We start from the raw sequence: 21645 nt of genomic DNA, 5'->3' as shown, positions 1-21645 counted from the left end.
TGAACACAGAGATGATAAAAGTGAAACAGCCAGCTGGCACAAGAAAGGGGATGCATAATGCACTGTGTGTTATGGCCTCATTCTCCCCAGCAGTTTTCCAAGAACGCAATCTTTTAAAGGAAGTTCATCAACAAACCAAAGTCTAGAATTGCTACCCAGTCTGTCCTCCTACTGTCTGCTGGCTTCTGTCAGTGGACACTGGATATATACAGCATAAAGAGGGCATGGTCTATCCCTATGTCTACCTGAGACCCACCTGGGTTAAAGAGTTCCCCCAACAATTGTGCACGCCAGCAGGCAGAATTCAATACCTGGCTGTAGCACACCCCGAAACAGAGTGCACTTCAATCCCAGAGAATAAGAGCATTAGGAGCAGACAGTTTTATTATTAAACAACTTTAATCCAAATGCTGATTATTATTTGCAGTGTCTGAAGGCACAAAATATACCTAAAATGTATGGAAGAGTCTAAACAGAGTTATAAATCCACAGAGCAAAGCATGAAAAAGATACATTCTGAGCTGACACAGATATCTGAGTTGGGAAGAATCTGGGTTTTGTTGTTGTCTCTCCCTAGAGAACTTGCTTGAATATCAATCATTTCCCCTCATGCCAAGGGTAGGGAAATAAAAAAAATGACATAAATATGGTAATAATAACACTGCTAGGTGTTTAGAACATCCAGAAGCATTATACTTTTCTTGCAAAGATAATCTCTCTCTCCTGCCCTCTCTCTCCCCTCCTCCCTCCCTCTCTCTCTTTTTGTCTCTTTACACATACACACACACACACACACACACACACACACACGTACACACAGAGAGAGTCTCTTACTCTGAAGCAAAGACATCCATATCTATGGTATACCAAAGAAACCAGGTCATCTTTGGGATACAGACAGGTGTAAGATAAGGCAGTGAGACCAGAGTTTGACTTTTAAAATGATTACATATATATATATATATATATATATATATATATATATATATATATATCCCTCTAATGCAAGTTGCCCAAAGTGCTGATGAAATGAAAGCAAAGCCTATACCACCTAGATAGCCAACTCAGGCTTTGCCATGCACACCTGTCTTCAAGGTCCACATACTAACTAGAGAAATGCTGATAAATCACTCCAGTAACACTAGCATCATGGAATTCCCAGTAGCCAAAGATACATAACTATGAACATTGTCTTGTTTTGTTCTGGTGCTTTTAGCTAACTGTGTGATACAGTCACTCTTTTCTCTTCATTAACATCATTAGGGATTTGGGGAAATAAATTCATCTTGGGCGAGTTATTATCTTCATGGAATATCTCTCTCAACTAACTCTACAAGAATATAGAAGTACAGAAGAAGCAACTGACAGGATTTTTTTTTTTATTTCTCCATAACCACAGACCAAGATCTTGACACATCTATTGGTGGTAGGGGTTGGAGCTGGATGGGGTTACGTTCTACATCACAGCAGTGTAGGAGATCAGAGACACCTTGGTCTTCAAAACAAGAGGAAGCAACTTAAGTAACACAGCTCAGATTCCTCCTGATGGATCATTTCTGGTTCTACAGTTTAGTTACCCCACGAAGAGCAGTGTAGAGAGGTAAGATCCTTAGGTTAGCCTAGTTTTATCCAACAGGACTTCCCAGCAAATTCACCATCTCAGAGGACATAAGATGCTTCTATCCTGAAGGATCCCTGCTGTGGGCTGGTTTATTGTTTGAGGATTCCTGGAGTTGAAAACACAGTAAGTCTGGAGAAAGGGCTAGCGCTGAGATCTGGTCCTGTGTAGCTGACTTCATAAAGAGCTAAAGGCATATCTTTAAGGATAGCTTCATTAGGGCACAGGAGTCTTTTGATATGCTTCTCCAAAGAGTCAAGCTCCTTCCCTATGTGGTCCCTCTTGTTTATCCCCAATTTCTCCATCATTTGGAGAAACGTCCTCCAACTCCTTTCAGTGGAAGCCTTTTACCTGTGTCCATGATGCTTCTACTCCATGTGTCTGTAACTATACTTTTTCTTTTGCTCAGAGCTATGGACCCTAATCCAAGTGAACAGTCTTTACCTGGTTTCTCACCCTGCATCCTACAATCTATATGACAAATTCAACCTATAACCAAAGATGTCCCACTCAGGCCAGTCCCACCTCTACCTAGATGCAGTCTGCCCTTCTTCCCTATAGTCTGTCACTGATTGATTCTTCTTCTAAGTACAAAAAGAGTTAAAAAAAAAAAACCTAATAAACACACAGGTATCAAAACCTCAGAGACTGTGACCTCAATATGGGCATCTTTTCTGAGGCCTTGGGGACAGTCACATGCTATACACTGTGACACACAGTGACCTCAGCATCTTGAGCCTGACAGTCCAGGGCCATGATAGGGCAGGTTACTCTGCAGCTCAGGGACTGGATGGGTCCACCCAACATGGGCTCTAGACTCAGATACACACAGACTCTACCCAAGGACACCGAAGGAAGAATGAGGGACTTGTGAGAAAAGGACAAGAGGGAGAGCTGTGGGCACAGCAGCAAGCAGCATTCGGGGCTCCTCCACGTCTTCCCTCTCCCCAGCAGCCAGGAGCTTCTTCTCAGATGGTCCTTCCTGCCCTCGGAAAGGCCCAGGAACAGGGGGCTCCTTTGGCACTTCAGAATGATCACAAGTAATTTGCCTTTTTATTCATATAGAACAAAATTTACAAAGTCATTCATACAGTTTTTGTTTTTTTGTTTTTTTTTTACTGACTTCGAAAATTGGGAATATTCAAAATACACTTTTACCCCACTCCATTCTGTCATTATTTACATTTATGTACAAGAAAAATGAAAGAGTCTCTGTGTGTGTGTGTGTGTGTGTGTGTGTGTGTGTGTGTGTGTGTGTGTGTGGTCTGTGTCGTCATTTTCTTGTATTAAAAAGCTCTGCTGGTCGGGTGGGTGGGCAGACGGGCAGGAGGGCAGGCGACGGTCAAATGGAGGTGCCATGAGACGTGTCCAGAGCCTCTGGAAGAACACCTCCAGGCACGGGCTGAAAGGACATCGGGATGGGGGTCTTCACAGGGCTCTGTCGGAACAGTCCCCCGTTGGGCGACCTGTGTTTGCACTGGATAGAGGGCATGGTGGCTGAGCTGCTCAGCGGCAGCGGCAGGTTGCTGCTGGGCCCTGACGACAGTGTCCGGCTGGTGCCATGGCTGCTTTGTTCAGGCAGAAAGGTGCTGACTGAGAGCTGGGTGTTCTGGTACTCCCGAGTGGGCTCCAAAGCTTGGCTTGGAGCCAGGCCCCCCATCTCTAGGGCAGAGAGCTCAATGGACGCTGGGGAAATTTGCTTGTGAGCAATGTCTTCATCCATGAGGCTGTTTATGCGCCGGTGCACCTGCTCCAGATTCACCTCTTTGTCCTGAGGAAAGAGTACAGGAAGGTGAAAGGACATCCTAAAAGTTGACTGCAAGACTCTGTGCTGCAAAATCTGGATACCTGGAGGCACCAGGCCTATCCAGCTTGCCAGACAGAGTATCCCTCATGGTTCCCATCTTCCCTCCATCAGATGGTCGGTCAACCCTTGGTTATCTAGGGACTCCATACTTGAGAACACTAATCCTTATAAAGCAGGTGGACAGCACCTGGACAGCAGGTGTCAGAAGCTTCTTTCCTCCGCCACTGCCCTCAGCTTAGAATCCCTGACACACACAGGGACAACCCCATGACAAGATGCGTTGAAGATTCGGCAGAAACAGGAGGTAAATACAGTGCCAGGAAGACAGAGGAATGATCTGGATCCCCTACTATGCCCCATGCATTTGCAGTTTGAATTAACATCCTTCCTAGCCTTGATACTGTCACCTCTGCCTTACACAAAGAGCAGGTTTAGAATAATTCCACGGCCTCATAAGTCACCAACCCCATGAGTGTCAGATATGGAAAAGCAACACTGGAACCTAGTTTTTTTCTATGTAGAATCTCTAGTTCATCCCAGAGGGTAAGCATACCACCATCTGGGCATGGGCACTATAGGGCATGGGTCTTTAAGTGGGGAGAGGAGCAGGGACAGTGAGGTGTCAAGAGGGTGTGAGGTTTCCCAAATGGCAATCCTCATCCAAGACCCTGTCTCACCACAGTGAGGGACATAACAGAAGACCTTTGGTTTATTTATATGCTGAGAAAAGAAAATAAAGTCTACTGTAATTCTCCTGTTAACTCATGCTCTATTTTCAATGTTAGACTGAATCAAGGTAGTCACTATGCTTGAGAGCTCAAGGAAGATGTCACCTGCTCCCTCAGTCCCACCCCGCACCCGAGTGAAGTGGACAAGTGTCCAGGAAAAGAGCTCTACCAGATGCCCAATGAGGGTATACACTGCAGTACTATTTGTGACTCTGTGGGTGTCAATGTTCTGGGCAAGATGGTGGCTAGAGTTGGCCCTTTCTGATGTCAGACTCCAAGAAAACATATCACGTCAAGGCTCATTTCTAAAATACAATCTTGACAGTGGTCTAGTGTTTGTAGCATATGTCGGAGAGAGGAATAGAACCTCTGTTCTATTGCTAAGTATCTTTGAAATACCAAGAGATGTAGAGGCCTTGACATGATTCCAAAAAGAAGAAATTACTATGCAAAGCAGAGGTTATCCCAGTGATTGATTGCCTTGAGCTCCTAGGGATAAGGGACAGGGCTCCCCATTAGGAGGCCACTTGGAATCAAGAGCATAAGCCCTCCTCCTTTTTCATGATGGCAATCACAAAGCCACTATTAGGAAGATTCAAGACAGTATTTCTCAGGTGGGCAAAGAACTAAAGTGTCCTGTAATTCACTCCTTGTCTCAACAGTCTCTGCTATGGAGAAAAGTAGATCTCCACTGTCTAAATGCCCATGAGTTCATAGTTGGCATACTGTGCTTAGCTTCTGGTAAGGCATGTACGGTGGTTTCCAGAACATCTCCCACAGCAAGAAAACTGACAACTTCCATAAGACAGTGAGGAACTCACTTCAGGCCAGAAGGAGACTGAATAACAAAGGAGCATACTTGTCAGAGGGTGAGGGAGCATTGTGGAAATCAGCTTGGTGTCATAAATGGAAATGACATTGGAAGTAGCTGGATAGCCACTGAAAACCACCCAGGATTCCAGTGATCAGAACCCTCCAAGAGGTATGACTTAGCTCATCAGTGCTGGGAGGCTGCTTCTGGGATAAGAATATTTCTGATTAGCAAGTGCCATAGGAAAAGTGGGGAGAAATGGGTGCTAATGTTATTCTCTACTTTGTCTAGCTCAATACCATTCATGAGATTCTTTTGTTAGCTGCTTCAAAAATGTGTAAGCTGTAGGTGTTCCTCAATTAACAATGTTAAATCTTAACAGACTCGCAGTAAATTGAAAGTATCATAAGCCAACAATGTAATCACCTTAACTACCTGGCATCCTCGCTTTCACAACATGGCATACTGTAGAGCATTGGTACTTTCTGCTGGTGTTCCACAGCTAGCTGGGACTGTGACTCTGCTACTTCTCAGTGTTGTCAGAAATAGGACCACATAGTGTTTGTCCAAGCAAAGATTAAAAACTTGAAGTGTAGTTTCTGTTGAGTGCATGTTGCTCTTATACCATGGTAAACATGAAGTCTCATAGTTGAACCATGGTACATTAAGAATAATCTATATATAGCAAACCAAATCAAAGTGATTTGTTCATTATTTTGTACCATGGTTGAGCTAGTTCTGTGCAACTTTCTTCTCAATGTGTGAGTTATCTGTCTTTTTGGTTTTTCTTTTCTTTGTATAAAGAAAAATGTTTCCATTCTTCATATACAATTTTGAAGATAGTATTTTATATTTATTATTTGGAGGTTTTGGTGACTTGAATTTCCTCAATTTTGATGACTTCTTAACTAACCCATGGTTCCTTTGCTTTGGAGAGTTACTTGCTGTCTTCACTCTGTTAAGGTGTGGGTGGCAGGTACCATTTCCCAGTGAACAGACTGAACCATCATGTAAACAAGAACATTAGAGCATGGTGAAAATCCTCAACAAAGAGACTCAGACAGAGAATGGCTGGAGTTTCATCCAGGAGCTGGGGTGCCACACCCCACTGTCTGTTCTGCTCCCAGGCTCTCCAGGCCTGGGCCTCAGGGCAAGCCCTGGCTCTGTTCATCATCAAACTTGTATCTTCAGCCTTTTCACAGCTACCATGATCTCCCATGCAGCTCTAAATATGGCCCCTTTGTCTGAACCAACGCAAGTCAGTGTCACAACTCAGTGGGTGAATGTTTGTATTCACAGACTATTTCATCCCAAAATGTACAAGGGTGGAAGGTGGAGACACTGAGATAGAGTTGCAGATGCTTCTAGGGCTTGAGGCAACAATATTCTCTTCCCTACAGCCACATAACTTGGAGAAGACTAGACAAGTCAGGTGTCCTCACCACAGCCTATGGTTTCCATAGAAGGAAAACTGATGAATGGTGTTTGGGGGTTTCCTTGAAAGAACTGGTTAGTTAGTTACATAACCTTGCCTTCTCTTCCTTTCTGTTTTATAATTTTGTACTGTAAGGCACCCATCAGGAATGGAAGAAAATTGTTACCCGGTGGACTAATTCGCAGCAGGCAGGGATCACGTCGTCTCAGTTCCAGCTGTGTCACTCTGGATTCTGATAGCTGAAGGGAGAGCCCTGACCTTTCACTCATAGTCAGCTAAGTACTGGGCCAGGGCAGGTGCTCTGGAGGTACTTCCTGGTTTTCAGACATTGGAAATAGAGAGATGGGATAACTTCCTGTATAAGAATGCCCCAGGGAGACAGGGATCTGAGGGTCTCTGACAGACAGAAAACAACACTCTCTACCCAATGGCAGAGAAACAAACACAGCTTGGTGTGGTGTCTCCACCAAAGTCCCATGATGAAAAATGAGAGCAAAGGAGGCCTCTTATCTGGACACCATCCACACTAATATTCAAGGACGAAATGGGAAGCAGTAGGGCACAGATAAACTTAGCCTTTTAATACAGCTGCAAGGTCAGGTACCATCAAAGCATTAAAGACTAACCCAAGGATGTGTATTTCTCTTTTTTTAACTTAAATTTTTAGAATTTCATACAATATATTTTAATCATATTCTTCTCCCTTCCCCAACTCCTTCCAGATCTTCCTCCACCTCAGTACCCACCCACCTTCATGTTCTATCTTAAAAATATATAAGAAACAAAACACAATAAAGCATACCCACTCACCCACCCCACCCACACCCACACACCACCACCACCACCACCACCACCAACAACAACAACAACAAACGTGTAGTGTAATCTGTGTTGGCTGACTCTTTCTGTCTAACCTAATAGAAAGATCTTGAACAGTTTCTTAACCTAGCATACTTTTCCCTGCCTCAAATTAAGGATGGATGAATCAGTTGTAAGGAGTGTGAAGCCATGCAGTGCAGATCAACTCCCAATTGTGCTTATCTATTAGCCTTTAGCCTTTCTATGTCAGGATACACAGAAAATGTTCACAGCAATTGAAGAAATTTTCCAGAGAGAGCTTCCCAGGCCAAATGGCTGTCAAGAATCCAGCTTCCTCAAATCAGTTGGCCCTCTTTCTATTCAAATTCCATTTTCCCAGTAGCATCAAGACCAAGATAAACCCTGGGAGAAGAGGGGTCCATCAGGAGTATCCTGTACTGGTTGGTTGACTCTACGAGAAAATCAACTGGCATAAATGCATCTTGACCTCCCTGGAAACTGAGTGCAGCCTGCCTCAGAGGCTTAGCATGCCTTAGGATGCCTGCTCCTGCTGTTTGTCTGGGAGTCAGAACATAAGAGGCAAGAAGCACAAGACCATCTTGTTTAGGGCCCTTCAAGGTTTGTTCTCTTGATTAGCACATGCAAAGTCATGTCTGTTTGGATCTTGTATGTCTCTGGCCAAGGAAAGAAAATGAAGAAGTAATCAGCTTGAGCAAGGAAAGTGGCAGGAGAGACATGAATAATTATCCCTCTTTCAGACAAAATGATGCATTCTATAATGTTATGCAAATCAAATAATGGGCTTCTTTTATGTGAACTACATCAGTTTACATCCTCATTATCCCAAGGCTTCAGTGTTCAGCCGGGTAATGGCAGCTGTGGAAAGAGACCTGGGAACGTATGGCTGCCTTCGTTAATCTACTGCAGGCAACTGACCTAGTCAAACATCCCTGAATATGACATAAAATTCACTGACTGCATTTACCCACAAATCTTCTTCTGCATTCTAGCTCTGCAATCCTCACCCTGTGTTAAGGATGACGACAGATGCAGAAACAGAGGTTACCAGGGAACCTCTCTCAGGCATTGTCTAGCAGAGATAAAGTTCTGTAATTAAGCCGCTGTTCACCAATGTGGAAATAATACAGTGTATTGGAAAACGGTAATTAACTAAACTATCATCTATGTAACAGCATGTTACACGTGGGACTCATTAGAACTGACTTTGTTTGGAATCCTACAGCTCCCACTTTAAGGTGGGCAGGAATAAAACCAGGGCTCAGGGACTTCACACCTGACCTGGATGGTTGTTGGAAGCGTTCTCCTGTTATCATTGAGACCCCACCAAGTGGTTAATGGGACCCAATGGATGGGAGTGGTGCCACCAACACAATCCTCTTGGATGTTGCTAGAAATTGGGTTTGGGTCTGAGAGTTATGATTAGGTGGAAACAAAGAGGTTGAATTTCAAGACAATTAAATGAGCTCAGGGAATGATCAATCATTCTCTGAAGCATTATGGGAGAGTGTCTGGTCACTTCCCTCTCAAGTTTTTCTGGTCAGGGAAATGAGAGGCATCAAATAAGCCCTTCACACATCAAGTGGGAGCAGCAGGCCCCAGAGGGATAAACTGAGACTAGCAGTGAAGTGGCCTGCTCAGGGTGACACATGATGAATGTCGCACTGAGACCAGTACTCATATCCACCTAGATCCAATCCTGAGGTTCTTTTCTACCATGATGGCTCACCTTCTTCATCATGGAAGGTTCTTGGACACCTTGGTAGAAAGATGATGGAAGGTTTTAACCCTTGGCAGGATATCAGAAACGAATGTGGAGATTTTGTAAATTACAGTTTTCCAGATCCTTTTAATATGACCTTATGGAGACTGGGCCCAAGCATCAGTACTTCTCAAAAGCTCCAGAATTAATCATCTCTGATATGCAGCCAAAATTGAAAGTCATTGATCCAGCTGCAATGATTATACAACAATTTAACATTTAATAACGTTTTCTTTACAGGTCCCAGACTGGTTCATTCATTCAATAAATATGTTTGAGCTCCTATGACCAGATGAGCTAATGTTCTTGGTAAAACATTCATCTTTGGTTCCTGGCACATAGAAAATGTTCAATACCTCAATTATATTCATCACCTCCTAACGAGAGCTCCCGTGTTCCAGAGAGTGGGCAAAGTGATTCAAATGCAGAAGGAAGGAGATATAGGCAGGCTTGAAGCAGACACAGGTAAAAAAATTACCGATAACAAAGGAGATGGGCAGTGGTCACAGGCAGAGGTGGCTTTGCCAGAGACCTGGTTCTGAGATACTCAGTGGTGTGTAAGTGTGCCATGCCCTCTTATTGGGAGGCCCTGGGCTAATTTCTGCAATGTATTAAACTGCCTAACAGCTGGTCTTGGTTTTCAACAGAAGACAAAAACCAGGGTTCTGAGATACATTTCTAGAATCTGACCCAGAGAAGAATTGAGTCTCATCCCTTATTATCAAAATCTTCTGGAAAATACTAGGTAGAAATTCATGATCCTGTCTACCCCAAGAAAGCCCAGCGTCCTTGCCCTGTGTGAAGCCTACCTCTGGGAGGTAGCAGGTGCAGGAAGGCAGATCTATCATCCATGTGCCAGCTCTGTTCTTGTCATTTCTGAGTAGCATTCTTCCAGTAATAAGGAAGCCTTCCTTAAATGTTGTTGACAAGGGTTAAGAAGACAGCTTGCAATTTGTATAGCATATGAGTGGAGGCAAAGCAGGGTATGAGCTGAAGAGAGGACTCCTAGTATTCCCCCACAGGGAAGAAACTTTGCAGGGCATCCACACAGAACAAAGAGGATGCTGTTGCGCTGCCACTTGCTGTCCAGTTACTTTGGCCTCCATCAGCCCTGTCTGCCGTGGAAACATGGGGCAGGACAAGCAAGACGGGGAGAAACCAGAATTCCAACTTCCAGCCCAGTGACGGATGATTCATCCCTCAACCCTCATGTCAGCTCCCATTTGTGCAGTTCTCATCTTTATTTCATGAATATTTCATTCTCGGAGCAATGATTCCACATCCCCCATAAATCTAGCGGGTGGCTCTTTACTGCGTTCCCGAGAGCTTGGTGCACTCACCTGCATTGGGTAACTACATAATTGTCTGATTCCTCAGAAAAAATATGAGCTCAAATGCACATGAATATTAAGAGGTTGAATGCACATTACTACTCTTCCCCAAAAAGGTGTCTAAACTCTGAGGACATCACAGCACAAGCCATTAAACACAACTCGGGCTCCACCCAAAGACAGGTTTTCAGCTCTTAAGAAATATAGCCAGCATCCCCAAAACGAAACATTCCAAGAGTTTCCAGACCACCTCACCTAATTGCAATGCTGCTCCATAAAACATGGGCTAGCAGCAATGTGAAGGGGATCTAAATTAAATACCTTTGATTATTTCACCACAGTTTTCAAGATATAATTCTAAAAGATTGCCATTTCACCTCTATCCTCTGTTCGTAGATGATGAGGTTCAAGTCCCTTGCCCTGGCATTAAGACATTGGATGTAGACCCATGCTCCTTCCTTGGATGCTTCTTCTGGCTTCTCTGTCCTGCCCTTACTTCCTGTTAACCCCTTGTTTACCTTGTCCAAAATACAACTCTCCATCTCATCTCCTGTTCAACAATTTTTTACCAGTTTCTCAACACTCCACACTCACATCCTCAAGCCCCAAGAATCTTCACTAATTTCCATACACCCTAATTCCTAGTAGCCCCACCATGTGCTGGCTAGGCTGGGCCCCCTTTGTGCACTGGTGGTTCTCATTGCTATGTCAGGACAGCCCAGTCTCCAGGATAGAGACTGGTGAGCTGTGCTGTAGCTGCCCAAGAGGTAAAGAAGTACCCTGGAAGGGAGGAGAAGGTTCCATACAGGCATGATTGTTAAAGGAAGCAAGGAGGGAAATGGGACAAATGTCCTCTGGAAGTTGGGGACCTATAAAAAGAGGGGAAAGCTCCCCAGCAGCCCCTTTAAACAGCAACAGGAGGGGGAGGGGAGGGAGCTACTATGCTTCCCCTATGACTCTGTCATTCTGTCTTCTGTCTGGATGCAGAGTGACAGCCAGGCAAGGAGGCTCACATTGTGGAAGCGCAAATTGCTTGGAAGTGTATTCTCTTCGATCAGCAAGAGGGTATTTATGCAGAAGGGAGAAAGCAAGAGGAGGAGCTTCCCAGAAAGAAGGCAACAATTTGTGCTTCCACAAGCTGGCCATCTTGGTCTTCTGTCTTCTCTTTTTTGTGTGAAACCTCTTATTTATGTCTCTGTCTCTGTCTGTCTGTCTCTGTCTGTCTCTCTCTGTCTCTGTCTGTCTCTGTGTCTCTGTCTCTCTCAATAATTCTGTGTGGCCACAACTGGAATATTACTGCACTCGGGGGTATGAAGGGGTAAGACTAAAAAAGACTCAAAGTACACAAAGCCCCCCAGAAAAAAAAAAAAAAAACCACAATGAACTTGAGCCCAGGTCACTGCCCACATCAGCCAGGAGAGACATCTCCGTGCCACTGCAATGGACACCCACCTGAAAATAACCCTCCCTTGCTAACCTGACCCATGGGTTTTGTTTGTACAGGGGAAGCCAAAAGGCTGTCTGAGGAGAAAGGCCAGACCTCAAACAAGCAAGCAACACAGGGGAGGACAGGATGTGGGTCAATCAGCCATTCTTGTTTGTCCTATCTTACATCTCCCTACTTAAAGAGGTTCTAGGACCACCCACCATGCCTGCCTGAAAATGCTCTTATGTACAGAGACCTGGGTTCCTATCTTACATCTTCTGACTCAGAGGGGCTCTAGGACCACCCACCACGCTTGTCTAAAGATGCTCTTATATACAGAGACCTGGGTGGTGATAGCAGGAAAGGTGTCCTGGGTTTGGGGAGAATTGACAAGATCTGTAGCTGCTAAGGATACCGGGGACTCTTCTTCATCTGTTCATTAGTAAGTCAGGCTCCCTTCTTTTTTAAATATAAAAAACTTTTAAAAATATACTTATTTCCCAACTTAACAAACTACAACTTTGGATAGAGCCATTAACTGTTCCTTTTTGTGAGTTTTCCTTAAACTTCCCCCCTTTTCCCTCCTGTGGTTTTCAGGGATGACAAGAGAGCATTCAAGATGGTAGAGAAGCCAGGCTTCCTCCCTCCCTCCCTCCCCTTCTCTCCCTCCCTCCCTCCCTTCCTTGGGATAATTCAGTGCTGACTCAGCAGTGCCTGCCATCCCAGAGAAAAGCACCTAGCTGACTGACTTCAATGAGTGGTGAGTCAGAGGGCAGGGAGACAGCCACTGCCTTCCTGTCAGGGACTCCCTTGCAGACTGATGGAGGAAGGTGCAGCCATCCAATCATGGCAGTTCTAGAAACAGGTTGAGCTGCCTTTGTTGCTCAGAGGTACCAGTTCCCAGCCCCCCACCAGGCGGAGGGAGATCATGCAGCTCTCTCCTCCCCCTGCCCATTTGTGTTTCCTGCCCTGGTTTATTTTGCTTTTCTCCTTGACCTCCCACCTCTGCAGCCAATTAATGAACTTGTGTGTCACCTGAGCCTCCAGTAAAAATGAAACTAGGGACATAACGTTCTTAATAACAATTGCTTTTGGACAGAATGCCAGCTGCTTTACAGCTTCCTATCTGAGATTTATTTCCAGAGGCCTCTGAAGAGTCTATGAGCCAAAGTCTGACTCTTGATGAAGCCAGTGTGTTTAGCACAAATGGATGGAGTGCCTGTGCTTGTCCTATAGATAGATGCCCATGGACATGTTTCTGCTGGCAGAGCATCATCACAAAGTGACACTTTTTAGCCACCTCTTTTAGGAGAGGGGGTTCATTTAAAAAAATCAAATTAGGAAAGGGCCTTGAAGAACAAATACCCAACAAGATGGACGTGTCAAGGGACAGAATTAGCAATGGTTGGTATACAAAGTGAGAGAAGCACCCAGAACCTAGAGTCTGGACATAGCTCCAGTGTCTCCCACAGTGGTAAGGCTAGGCCTCGTGCAAATGAGGGCCAGAGGAAAGAAAGGGAGACAGGGGGGTCAGGAACCCCTTGCTTACTGGGGTCATGGGGCCTATGGCTCTGTGTGAGACACCAAAGAGAACCAAGAAGGAATGCGGGCTCCTCTCTTACCCTACAGGTGGTCTCTCCAGGTCAGGGTGGAAGCACATGAGCGGGGCAGGGTGGGGAAGGGCTCTCTGGCGCTGCCCACGCTGTACCTGCTCTACAGATAAATACAGGACTTTAGTGGCCGTGGCTGGTCCCTTGGCACTTTGTTCAAACATGAAAACATCCCCTACATTTTCTCTCTTTCTTTAAAAACACAATGAAATATGACACATTCCCCCAATATACAATGCTGCTATGTCTAGTCAAGGTGACTCTGATAAATACTAACTGGAAGAAAACCACCCACCAAATAAATAGCCCAGGGACATACCCTGCCTCTGTACTATGGCAAGACTATGAGGACACCAACCTCTTTGGGGGTCTCCTGGTGGCACCGGTTGCTGTTCCACCATAACTCGAGAGCAGCCACGAGGCAAGCGAGAAGGAGGCCAATGGCCAAAATGCAGAAGACCCCAGCAAAGCTGTGCAGTTTAAGGGATTTGCCATCAGCCTGGGCACTGGAATGGCTGGTGAGGTCACAGCGGCCTGTGTGTGGCCACCACTTCTGCTTGAGCACATCCAGGTCCCCTGTATCTTGCAGCTCCAGGATCCTGTAAGACACAACACAGGTGAGCCATAGCCATTGACTTCATCAGCTTGGCTACTGGGTCCTATCAACAGCGCGCCATGCTTACACCGAACCATCATAGCAAGTCTCAGATGCAGGTTCTTCCACAGTGCATTCTGCACCCTGCACCACAAGTGCTTCTCTCAGAACATAGAATAGGCTTTTCCTCTCCCTCCTGAACCAGTGGCAAAAGGTTCGGTGGCAAAGCATGTCAGGTCCCTCACATGGATGGCAGAGAAAGTGCTCAGGATAAACTTGGGACACACAGAAATGAACTAGGCAAACCTCCAGAATGCAGATTAAGTATGTTTGCAGTCATAAAAAAAATCTCAGTCAAATTTTAACATCTGAAAGTCAAGCATCCTTAATTCAAGGACCTGGAATTCAAAATACTTCAAAATCTGAAACTTTTTGCATATCTGCATGAATGGAAAATTCCACATTTGACCACTTACGTGTTAATTAACACAAACTTCATTTCATGCATAAACTTATTTAAAACATAAGATTACCTACAGATTATATGTATATGATACATATGAAACACAAATGAATTCCCTGTTTATACTTAGGCCCCATCCCCAAATTATCCCATTACATACATGTAAATATTACAAATCGGAAAAAAAATAATCCAAACTCTTAAACTCTTCTTGTCCCATCCATTTCAGAAAAGGGAAACTCCATTTGTCTAGCCTGTCTGTCCTACCAGGATTCGCATTCTCCTTCATCACTGTGCCAAGAGTGATGCTCAGTGCTGCTAAGCTGGTAGTCTAAAGACACCGAGATCAGCACTGAAACGACAACGACAATCAGTGTGAAGACAGAAGCTGTGGTGAACACAAGGAAAGGAGAGCAGACATGCCAGGGAGACACACACATGCGGGGTTTCTAACTGGAGGTTTACAGAGGAGTCTATGGAGGAGAAAGCGGTGACGGTGATGGTGACGGTGATGGTGACGGTGACGGAAAACCTGAAGGATGAGGAACCATGAAGCCATGGGGGGGGGGGGGGGGCTAGCTGTTTCTGTGTGCAGGGTGAGTCTATCCTCTCTACTCAGGAGATCTTTCTGAATCCTGGATGGCAACCCGCTGGGACTGTTATTCCTATTGTCTCACTTTACAGAGAAGGAAATCAAGGCACAGAGAAATGAAATACCTTCCCATAGTCCCTTTGAGGTTGGCACCCACTGAAACTGGATGATGTGTGAATGTCCTGCCTGGTACAAAGGACTCATTGCAGTTAATCAGCTACAACACAGACGTCAAGCTGCAGAGTGAATGAATGAGGAAGAGGATGGCATGGGATGAAGACAGTAAAACAGACAGACTGAGACGTGAGCTCTGACAGGGTGCCAGAGGGAGTCTGGGTGCACAATGGTGGGACAATTCCTCATGTTGGCTTCCACCATGGTGATGTTTCGTGCATTCCTTCTGTAACCTAGAGCTCTATACAGTGAGCCAGCCAGGTATAAACGGGTGGCTTACAGACTCAAAATAGAAAAGCCCTCCCACCTGATAAGTAGTTATCTTTGAGTCTGGTCCATGGAGATGTATTTGGCTCACGGGTATGTGCAGCTAATGAACTGCAGAAGCTCAACTGGACAGTGCTGTAGTCTCTGCACTGGACTTCCCTCTACAGGGCTGAGGCTGGGCCCACACACCATACATGGGTCTGCATCCGAGGAACGGAAAGGGTGACAAGCCGGAGAGTATCCCAGGTCCGGTCTCTATCATGGGCCCAGCATGGGGTAGCCGCTTATTGTCTGGGAAGGACCCAGCTCAGTACAGAGTAGGCTTTGATCTCATCTGTGTGTTACTGGATGAGCGCCAAATCCTGCTAAGCCTCCCTGATTTGTGGTTCCCATTCTAATGAGTAGAGCAGTAACTTTCCATGTTTTTCCGTGTGCAAGCTTAGTAGCTATCAAAACAAAGGCTACTTGTTATCAGATATTTGTTCTGTCAATGAATGTGTGAATGTATTTGTTGAATAATGAAAACAAACTAAGCTGAAAGGGCCGTGGTGAGATGATAAAAACATCCAGCAAGTTAAGCAGAGCGATGATAACACCGAAAGGCTTAGAATGCGGCCACGCCTGAAAGGACACAGTCCCTGAGGTCACTCATTTACATGTGCACTTGTGTGTTTTGTGGCTGTGCTCAGAATGGCCCCGAGAACCGCAGCTCTCTGTAATGGCACAGTGCACAGTGAACTGGACAGCTACAGTATCCACCTCACTATCGTGCATGGCTTTGGTCATCCCGGAAAGCTGCATGGGTGGCTGTCCACTGGCCTTCATTCAGTCTCTGGTGGCCGAGATGAGTAGGGTGAGCTTAATGTAAGTTACAGAAACCGATATGTGGGCAGACGTTCAGACTGTCTGGGAGGCTGGTGACTGAACTACCGGCTTACCATGAAGAAATCAGAGCTTTGTGGTTATAGATACAGACTTTTCACTGATAGAGATTAATTCTAAAGATTCTGAATGTCTCAAACCTAGCTCTCCCATTGCCAATATCTGAGATTAAGTAAAGGTACCCATCTCAGTGGCCATTATCCTACAACCCGGTGAGTAGTAACAGATTCCATAAAAGCTAGTTCGTAGTTGTGCAATCAGATGGCCATATTAACCAACTTCTTATCAAGTCAGTCTTCCCAGGAATTACCTCTTACTGAGAGAACACTGTAGGGACAAGTCATTTGCACTGCTTGAATCTGCCCAACTGCATGCAGAGCAATGCTTAATATGCCTGTCTTACTTCCCGAAGGCCTAAGCACAGGATCTACCTGACTCGCTCGCCCAAAGCTGCAATTAGAGGGTGTCAATGCTATTCTTCAGCTCTGGGCCATTAATGATCTGGGAGGCCATGCTCTTTCTGTGACAACAGGCTGTTCTCCAAAGGTCAAGTTCTGACCTGGGAGATGGTAAGGCCCTGAAAAGACCATAGGATCCGATCTTCCAGTGTCTGGGCAACATCAGATATGCTGCTTGCATCTTCTGACTTTTTCTTCTTACAATTGCATGCATTTTTTTTATGGCAAGTCTTATTTCAGAAAGAATACATGGCAATTTACAGGAAAACACAGAATAAAACAAAACAAACAAGAAAATATAAATATAGAATCAACAGGACAAACAAGTCATGTGCACAGAGTGCCTTCAAGAACAAGGCTAAAGTAATGTGCACTATAACAATCGTCTTCCTACTTAGGAGGAACCAGAGCGATAATAGCCATTTCCTAAAGCCGGTTGTTCTATTTTCCAGACAGATATAATTGCAGGTGCTTTCCTTTATTCAATAGTTGTAGAGCCTGCTACACAGTAGGTGCTCAATAAATGGCTATTAAGCTGCGAAACATTTATTGAACGCCTACTCTGCATGCTGTGGTCTGCAAAGCTGTTATAGCACATACCCCACAACAAATACACTTATATCTGTATCCTAGCCTCTGCTGAAGCAAAGAAATAGCTCGACTCCTAGGATAAAGAGAAAGGCAACCACAGAAGCTCCAGATAGGCTTGGGATCTGATGGTTACACAGTGTCGGCCTTATTCAAATGACATAGTGTCTTCCCCTTGACTTAGCCCTTTCACTTCTATGAGGCACATTCAAGCTAAAGGCAGTTTACAATGGGCTCGAGCCTCTTCTAGACCTATTGACAGCAGAAAGGTAGAGATAAAGACTGGAGAAGTCCCCTGAAAGACAGATATCTGTCTTTTGGAAGGAGGGATGCTACCAGTTCCTGGGGAGGCTGTGCTATGGAGACATATGATAATATTGCGGGAGGTCAACATAGTCCTTGGCACCCACAGTCTTCTGATGAAACTAAGAGGGGTAAATTATTTCTTGAAAGAGGATATTTCAATTTTGTTTATGGTGACCACTGGAATGGGAGGGAGAGGCCACAGAGCCCCAAGAGGGATTTTCATAAGGACTCCATAGCAATGCAGTAGAAAGATCAGTATAGACCGTTTCACAGCTAGCCTCCTCTCTGGAGCCCACCCCCCACCCCCATGCTGGCTGTGGTCTACTAACCTCTGAACTCCTATAAAGAATATCTAACTTCTTCTATTGTAGCATTATGGTATGGATGGAAAAGTGTCCTGGCAGTCGGGAGCCAAGGAATACCACAAAGTCACACTGCACAACAAACCTCACACGAGATTTACTGGGAAGGAAAAGAAAACAGGACGGTGGCTGCCTCTGCTTGGGCAAGAAACAACAGAGAACTGAACAGAAGGCAGGACGTATACAGAGTTTCTTGGGAATGGGGGTGGAACTTTTCAGAGTAAAACTTTCTAGGGTGGAGATTGGTGGAACTTCAAGTCCAGAGATTATTGGGCTTTTCACTCTGTAGGGTGGGGGCAGGGTCCAGCAGTTAGAGTATTCTGTGGGTGGAGGCTGATAGTCAGAGGGCCACTTACATCTGCATGCAGCAAGGCTATTGGTAGTGGAGGGGAGCAACACCACTTCAACTGACTCATGCCTGTCTTCTCCATCTTGAGGATTTTCAACTTTTCCTTGAGGATTTTCAACTGACCCAATCTGGGTATTCCCAACCTTATTGCTGTGCTGACTATTTGATAACACAGTAGAGATCTACTCAATATCCCCTCTCTTCTTTCTCCAGTATATTGACTCATTTCTGCAGACTTACAGAAGAAAACTGAGCAGTGCTGGCTCATGGGCCTCCAACTTCCCATTAATGGGTCCCATACACCCATGAGCACTGTCTTGAGACTCATTCACTGGGTGTTGCTGCTATGTTGGCCTTATGGGCTCCCTTACCATCTGCTCTACAGAGATGTTCTCAGGTTGATGATCTGTGCAATCACCTTGAACCTCCCATCTAAGAAAATCAACATGCATAAACTTCAGAAATGCTGTTGTGTTCTGAATCCTGAAGAGAAACCACACTTTTCTTCATACCTTCAATTTGAGCAACTGAGAAATACCTCCTCCTCTCTTATCACAGATCTCCACTCCAGAGGGCAGAGCGAGGTATAGAGTGTGTGCTTGATGAAGTTCTGGAGAGAACCTAAAGCCTCGCTTACCTTAACTGCTCCTACCCCTTCACCAAGGTTTGCAAGCACAATACTGACTAGATGGGCTGCAAACCCTCCTTCTCAGCCTTCTCTGGTAGAGTCGAGGCTTGTTGACCCTGGGAAGGAAAATCCAATCTAGAAATCTAGGATAGGACAGATGGTAGGACAAATCTAGACAGGCCAACAGTAACATGGCCCAGCATTGGAACTCAGGAGAGCTGGAAGAGCAAGGTCCAGAACTCTCCCCTTTCTCCCGGAGTCACAGAATGAAAACCAGATGGTCTCTAACAATTCTCCTGTATCCATCTGGATATTTTTCAAGTGGATAATAAGAGGATGCTGGAATTCATGCGTTGATGGGACAACTAGTGGCTATCCCTAAGTTGGGTACAGAATGGATTTGTTTACGACAATGTTCCCACCACCTCTTGCTGGTTTTGATAGGCCAAGGCAGAGCCTTCCCTTAGAATGTCCTCAGTGACTGCTATTCTAATTCCTTCACTCAGCAGAATGCCACATCACAGAAATGTGCAATCTGAGGGTCCAAGGCTAGACCTCCCTAGAGACAAGAGCATCTGCCAGTAAACTGGCTACTAGAAAACAACCATTGGATTTACCTGTATCCTTCAGTTCTACCTTCCCTGCTTCAAGCCGGCTCATTCAGACCACAGACACTACTATGGCAGAGTACCAGTGTGGGAAAACGAGAGAGCAGCACTTAAGAACTTCATCATGCCCAAGAGTCTAGAGCTGAGCGGGCTCAAGGGACCAACTCACACTAGCAAGGGACAAGAAACACAAATGCAGAGTGGACATGCTATATTTGTTTTTGTTGGAGGCATCCACTGAGTGCACCAAGGCTGAAAACTTTCTGAACTTAGCCCCACCCCCTCTTTCTCCACAATGTTCCTGAGTTCCCCTAATATTAACGAGCACAAATCAAAATTAATTAACTCTCAGAAGATGGCCTAGGAACCCAGAAGCCTATGTTTTGATGTGGAGAGAGTGGGGAATACAGGAAATGAGAAGCTGTCCTCCAGTCAAACAAAGCGCCAGCTTCATCTCTCGCCCCAGCAGACAGCAGCTGCTCCTTCAGCCTGGAAATTTGATCCAAGTCCACAGGCCCCATCAGTTCACATGTGATGCACATGGAGAAGTTTGCTTCTCTCACTCTATTACTTTGCATTGCCACATGGATGACTCACACTTTGAAGACATACTTTAAAAAGAGATTGCTGGGCTTCCCCAGATCCTACTCATTATTCATTTATCTGACTGACTCTTACGACTCCTATGAGCCTCTGAAAAGTCCTTCTGGGTCCTATCAGATGCCCTTTTCTCCTCCTTCCCACTCCCAATACGCCATTGGACTCTGCACTGGTATCACCTACACACATCATAGTCCCACCCACACCACTGCCTTCCTGGAAAAGAATCATGAACTTCCTCTTTTCACCCCAGTACCCATGCCAGGCCCAGGAGGAGGTGTAGAAGAAAACATATTGGTACCCTGGTAGTACTTAGGAAGATGTGAGGAATAAATGCATTATTCTGGCTCTTGTGTCATGAGAAGAGGTTATCCTTCTATTCCAGCTGCCAAGGTCCCAAGGCTGCTCCAATTGTGTTGACGACCGTGCCTACCTCTGGGAGAAGAGGTCCCTGTAGGGGCTGCCGTGCTGCAGGGCAATCCCGTAGCCCTTGCTGCTGATGCTGTTGCCGATGACAGTCACCGAGCAGTCGTCATCTGTCAGGGCTGCATACTCCACCACGGCCACGTCCCACAGAAAGGCGTAGTTCCCCTTCTTGGCCTGAAAGACCCAAATCACCATGAAGTCAAGTATGGCGATTTGGTGACAAAAGTTTCAAGCAGTGTGACATCTCAACGGTTGAGTGTGAGGGGCTCCTCTAAGTGGTCCCACTCAGACTGCACAACAAATTCTCCTAGCATTCTCTGACTTGCAAATGTAACCCCAGTCTATACCATTCATCGTAGTAGATCCAACTACAGTTCATAGAGCAGGTGAAGCAGAAGAGCCTGAGGTGGGTCACAGAGACATCGACCCATTTCTCACACTCTAACACCTGCCCCTCGGGAGTATAAAAAGTAACATTCAGGGAACTAAGATTTTCAGAGCAGAACTGTACAGGACACATGATAGCACCCCGGGGGTGGGGAAGAATCTCTTCCCTGGAGAATACAAATGTTGGGGGGACTGTGATAACTTTTGTCCATTGACTTTTATTAAGAGCCTAACTGCTAAGCCCTGCTTAAACATGAACATGAGTATGGGTTCAGTGCCCCTGGGTGGACATGAGGGAATAGCAAGCAAAAGAACATGTTAGAGTCTGCTGTGCATGGTAAGAACCCATTAAGGACAGGTTACAGTAACATGCAATGCTTCCGCCCCTTGCCTTTAACTGCATTTACATGGGGAGAAACATATGCACAAATACATGCATTCATACACAATGCAAACACATACATGCCTTTCATGTTTTTGTTGGCAGGGGAGGAGGGCAGTTGAAACAGGATCTTGCTATGCTGCCTAGGCTGGCTTTAAATTTGATTCTCCTGCTGTCGATTCCAGAGCGCTGGTATTATAGGCATGGAAAACT

General features: G+C 45.4%; 1 protein-coding gene across 3 annotated transcripts in view; it reads right to left on the bottom strand.

Annotated features, from left to right (window-relative positions):
- Nucleotides 1–2649: 2649 nt before the first annotated feature.
- Nucleotides 2650–21645, bottom strand: part of Grid1 (glutamate ionotropic receptor delta type subunit 1) — a 727989-nt gene continuing 708993 nt past the window's right edge. For 2 of the 3 annotated variants that reach the window (XM_052733985.1, XM_052733986.1), the window contains 3 exons: nt 20671–20837; nt 13724–13964; nt 2650–3389 (listed from right to left, as the gene is read on the bottom strand). In XM_052733985.1, coding sequence (XP_052589945.1) covers nt 2961–3389; nt 13724–13964; nt 20671–20837 — 837 coding nt within the window. In that variant the 3' untranslated portion in view covers nt 2650–2960. Of the gene's footprint in view, nt 3390–13377; nt 13469–13723; nt 13965–20670; nt 20838–21645 lie in introns of all 3 variants that reach the window. The other variant, XM_052733987.1, reaches the window with a different exon arrangement.

The sequence above is a fragment of the Peromyscus californicus genome, unplaced genomic scaffold (genome assembly GCF_007827085.1).
Source record: "Peromyscus californicus insignis strain IS unplaced genomic scaffold, ASM782708v3 Scaffold_12__1_contigs__length_115047231, whole genome shotgun sequence".
In the NCBI taxonomy this organism is placed as follows: domain Eukaryota; kingdom Metazoa; phylum Chordata; class Mammalia; order Rodentia; family Cricetidae; genus Peromyscus; species Peromyscus californicus.
Note: the sequence above shows the minus strand (reverse complement) of the source record. Positions and strands in the feature narration are given on the sequence as shown.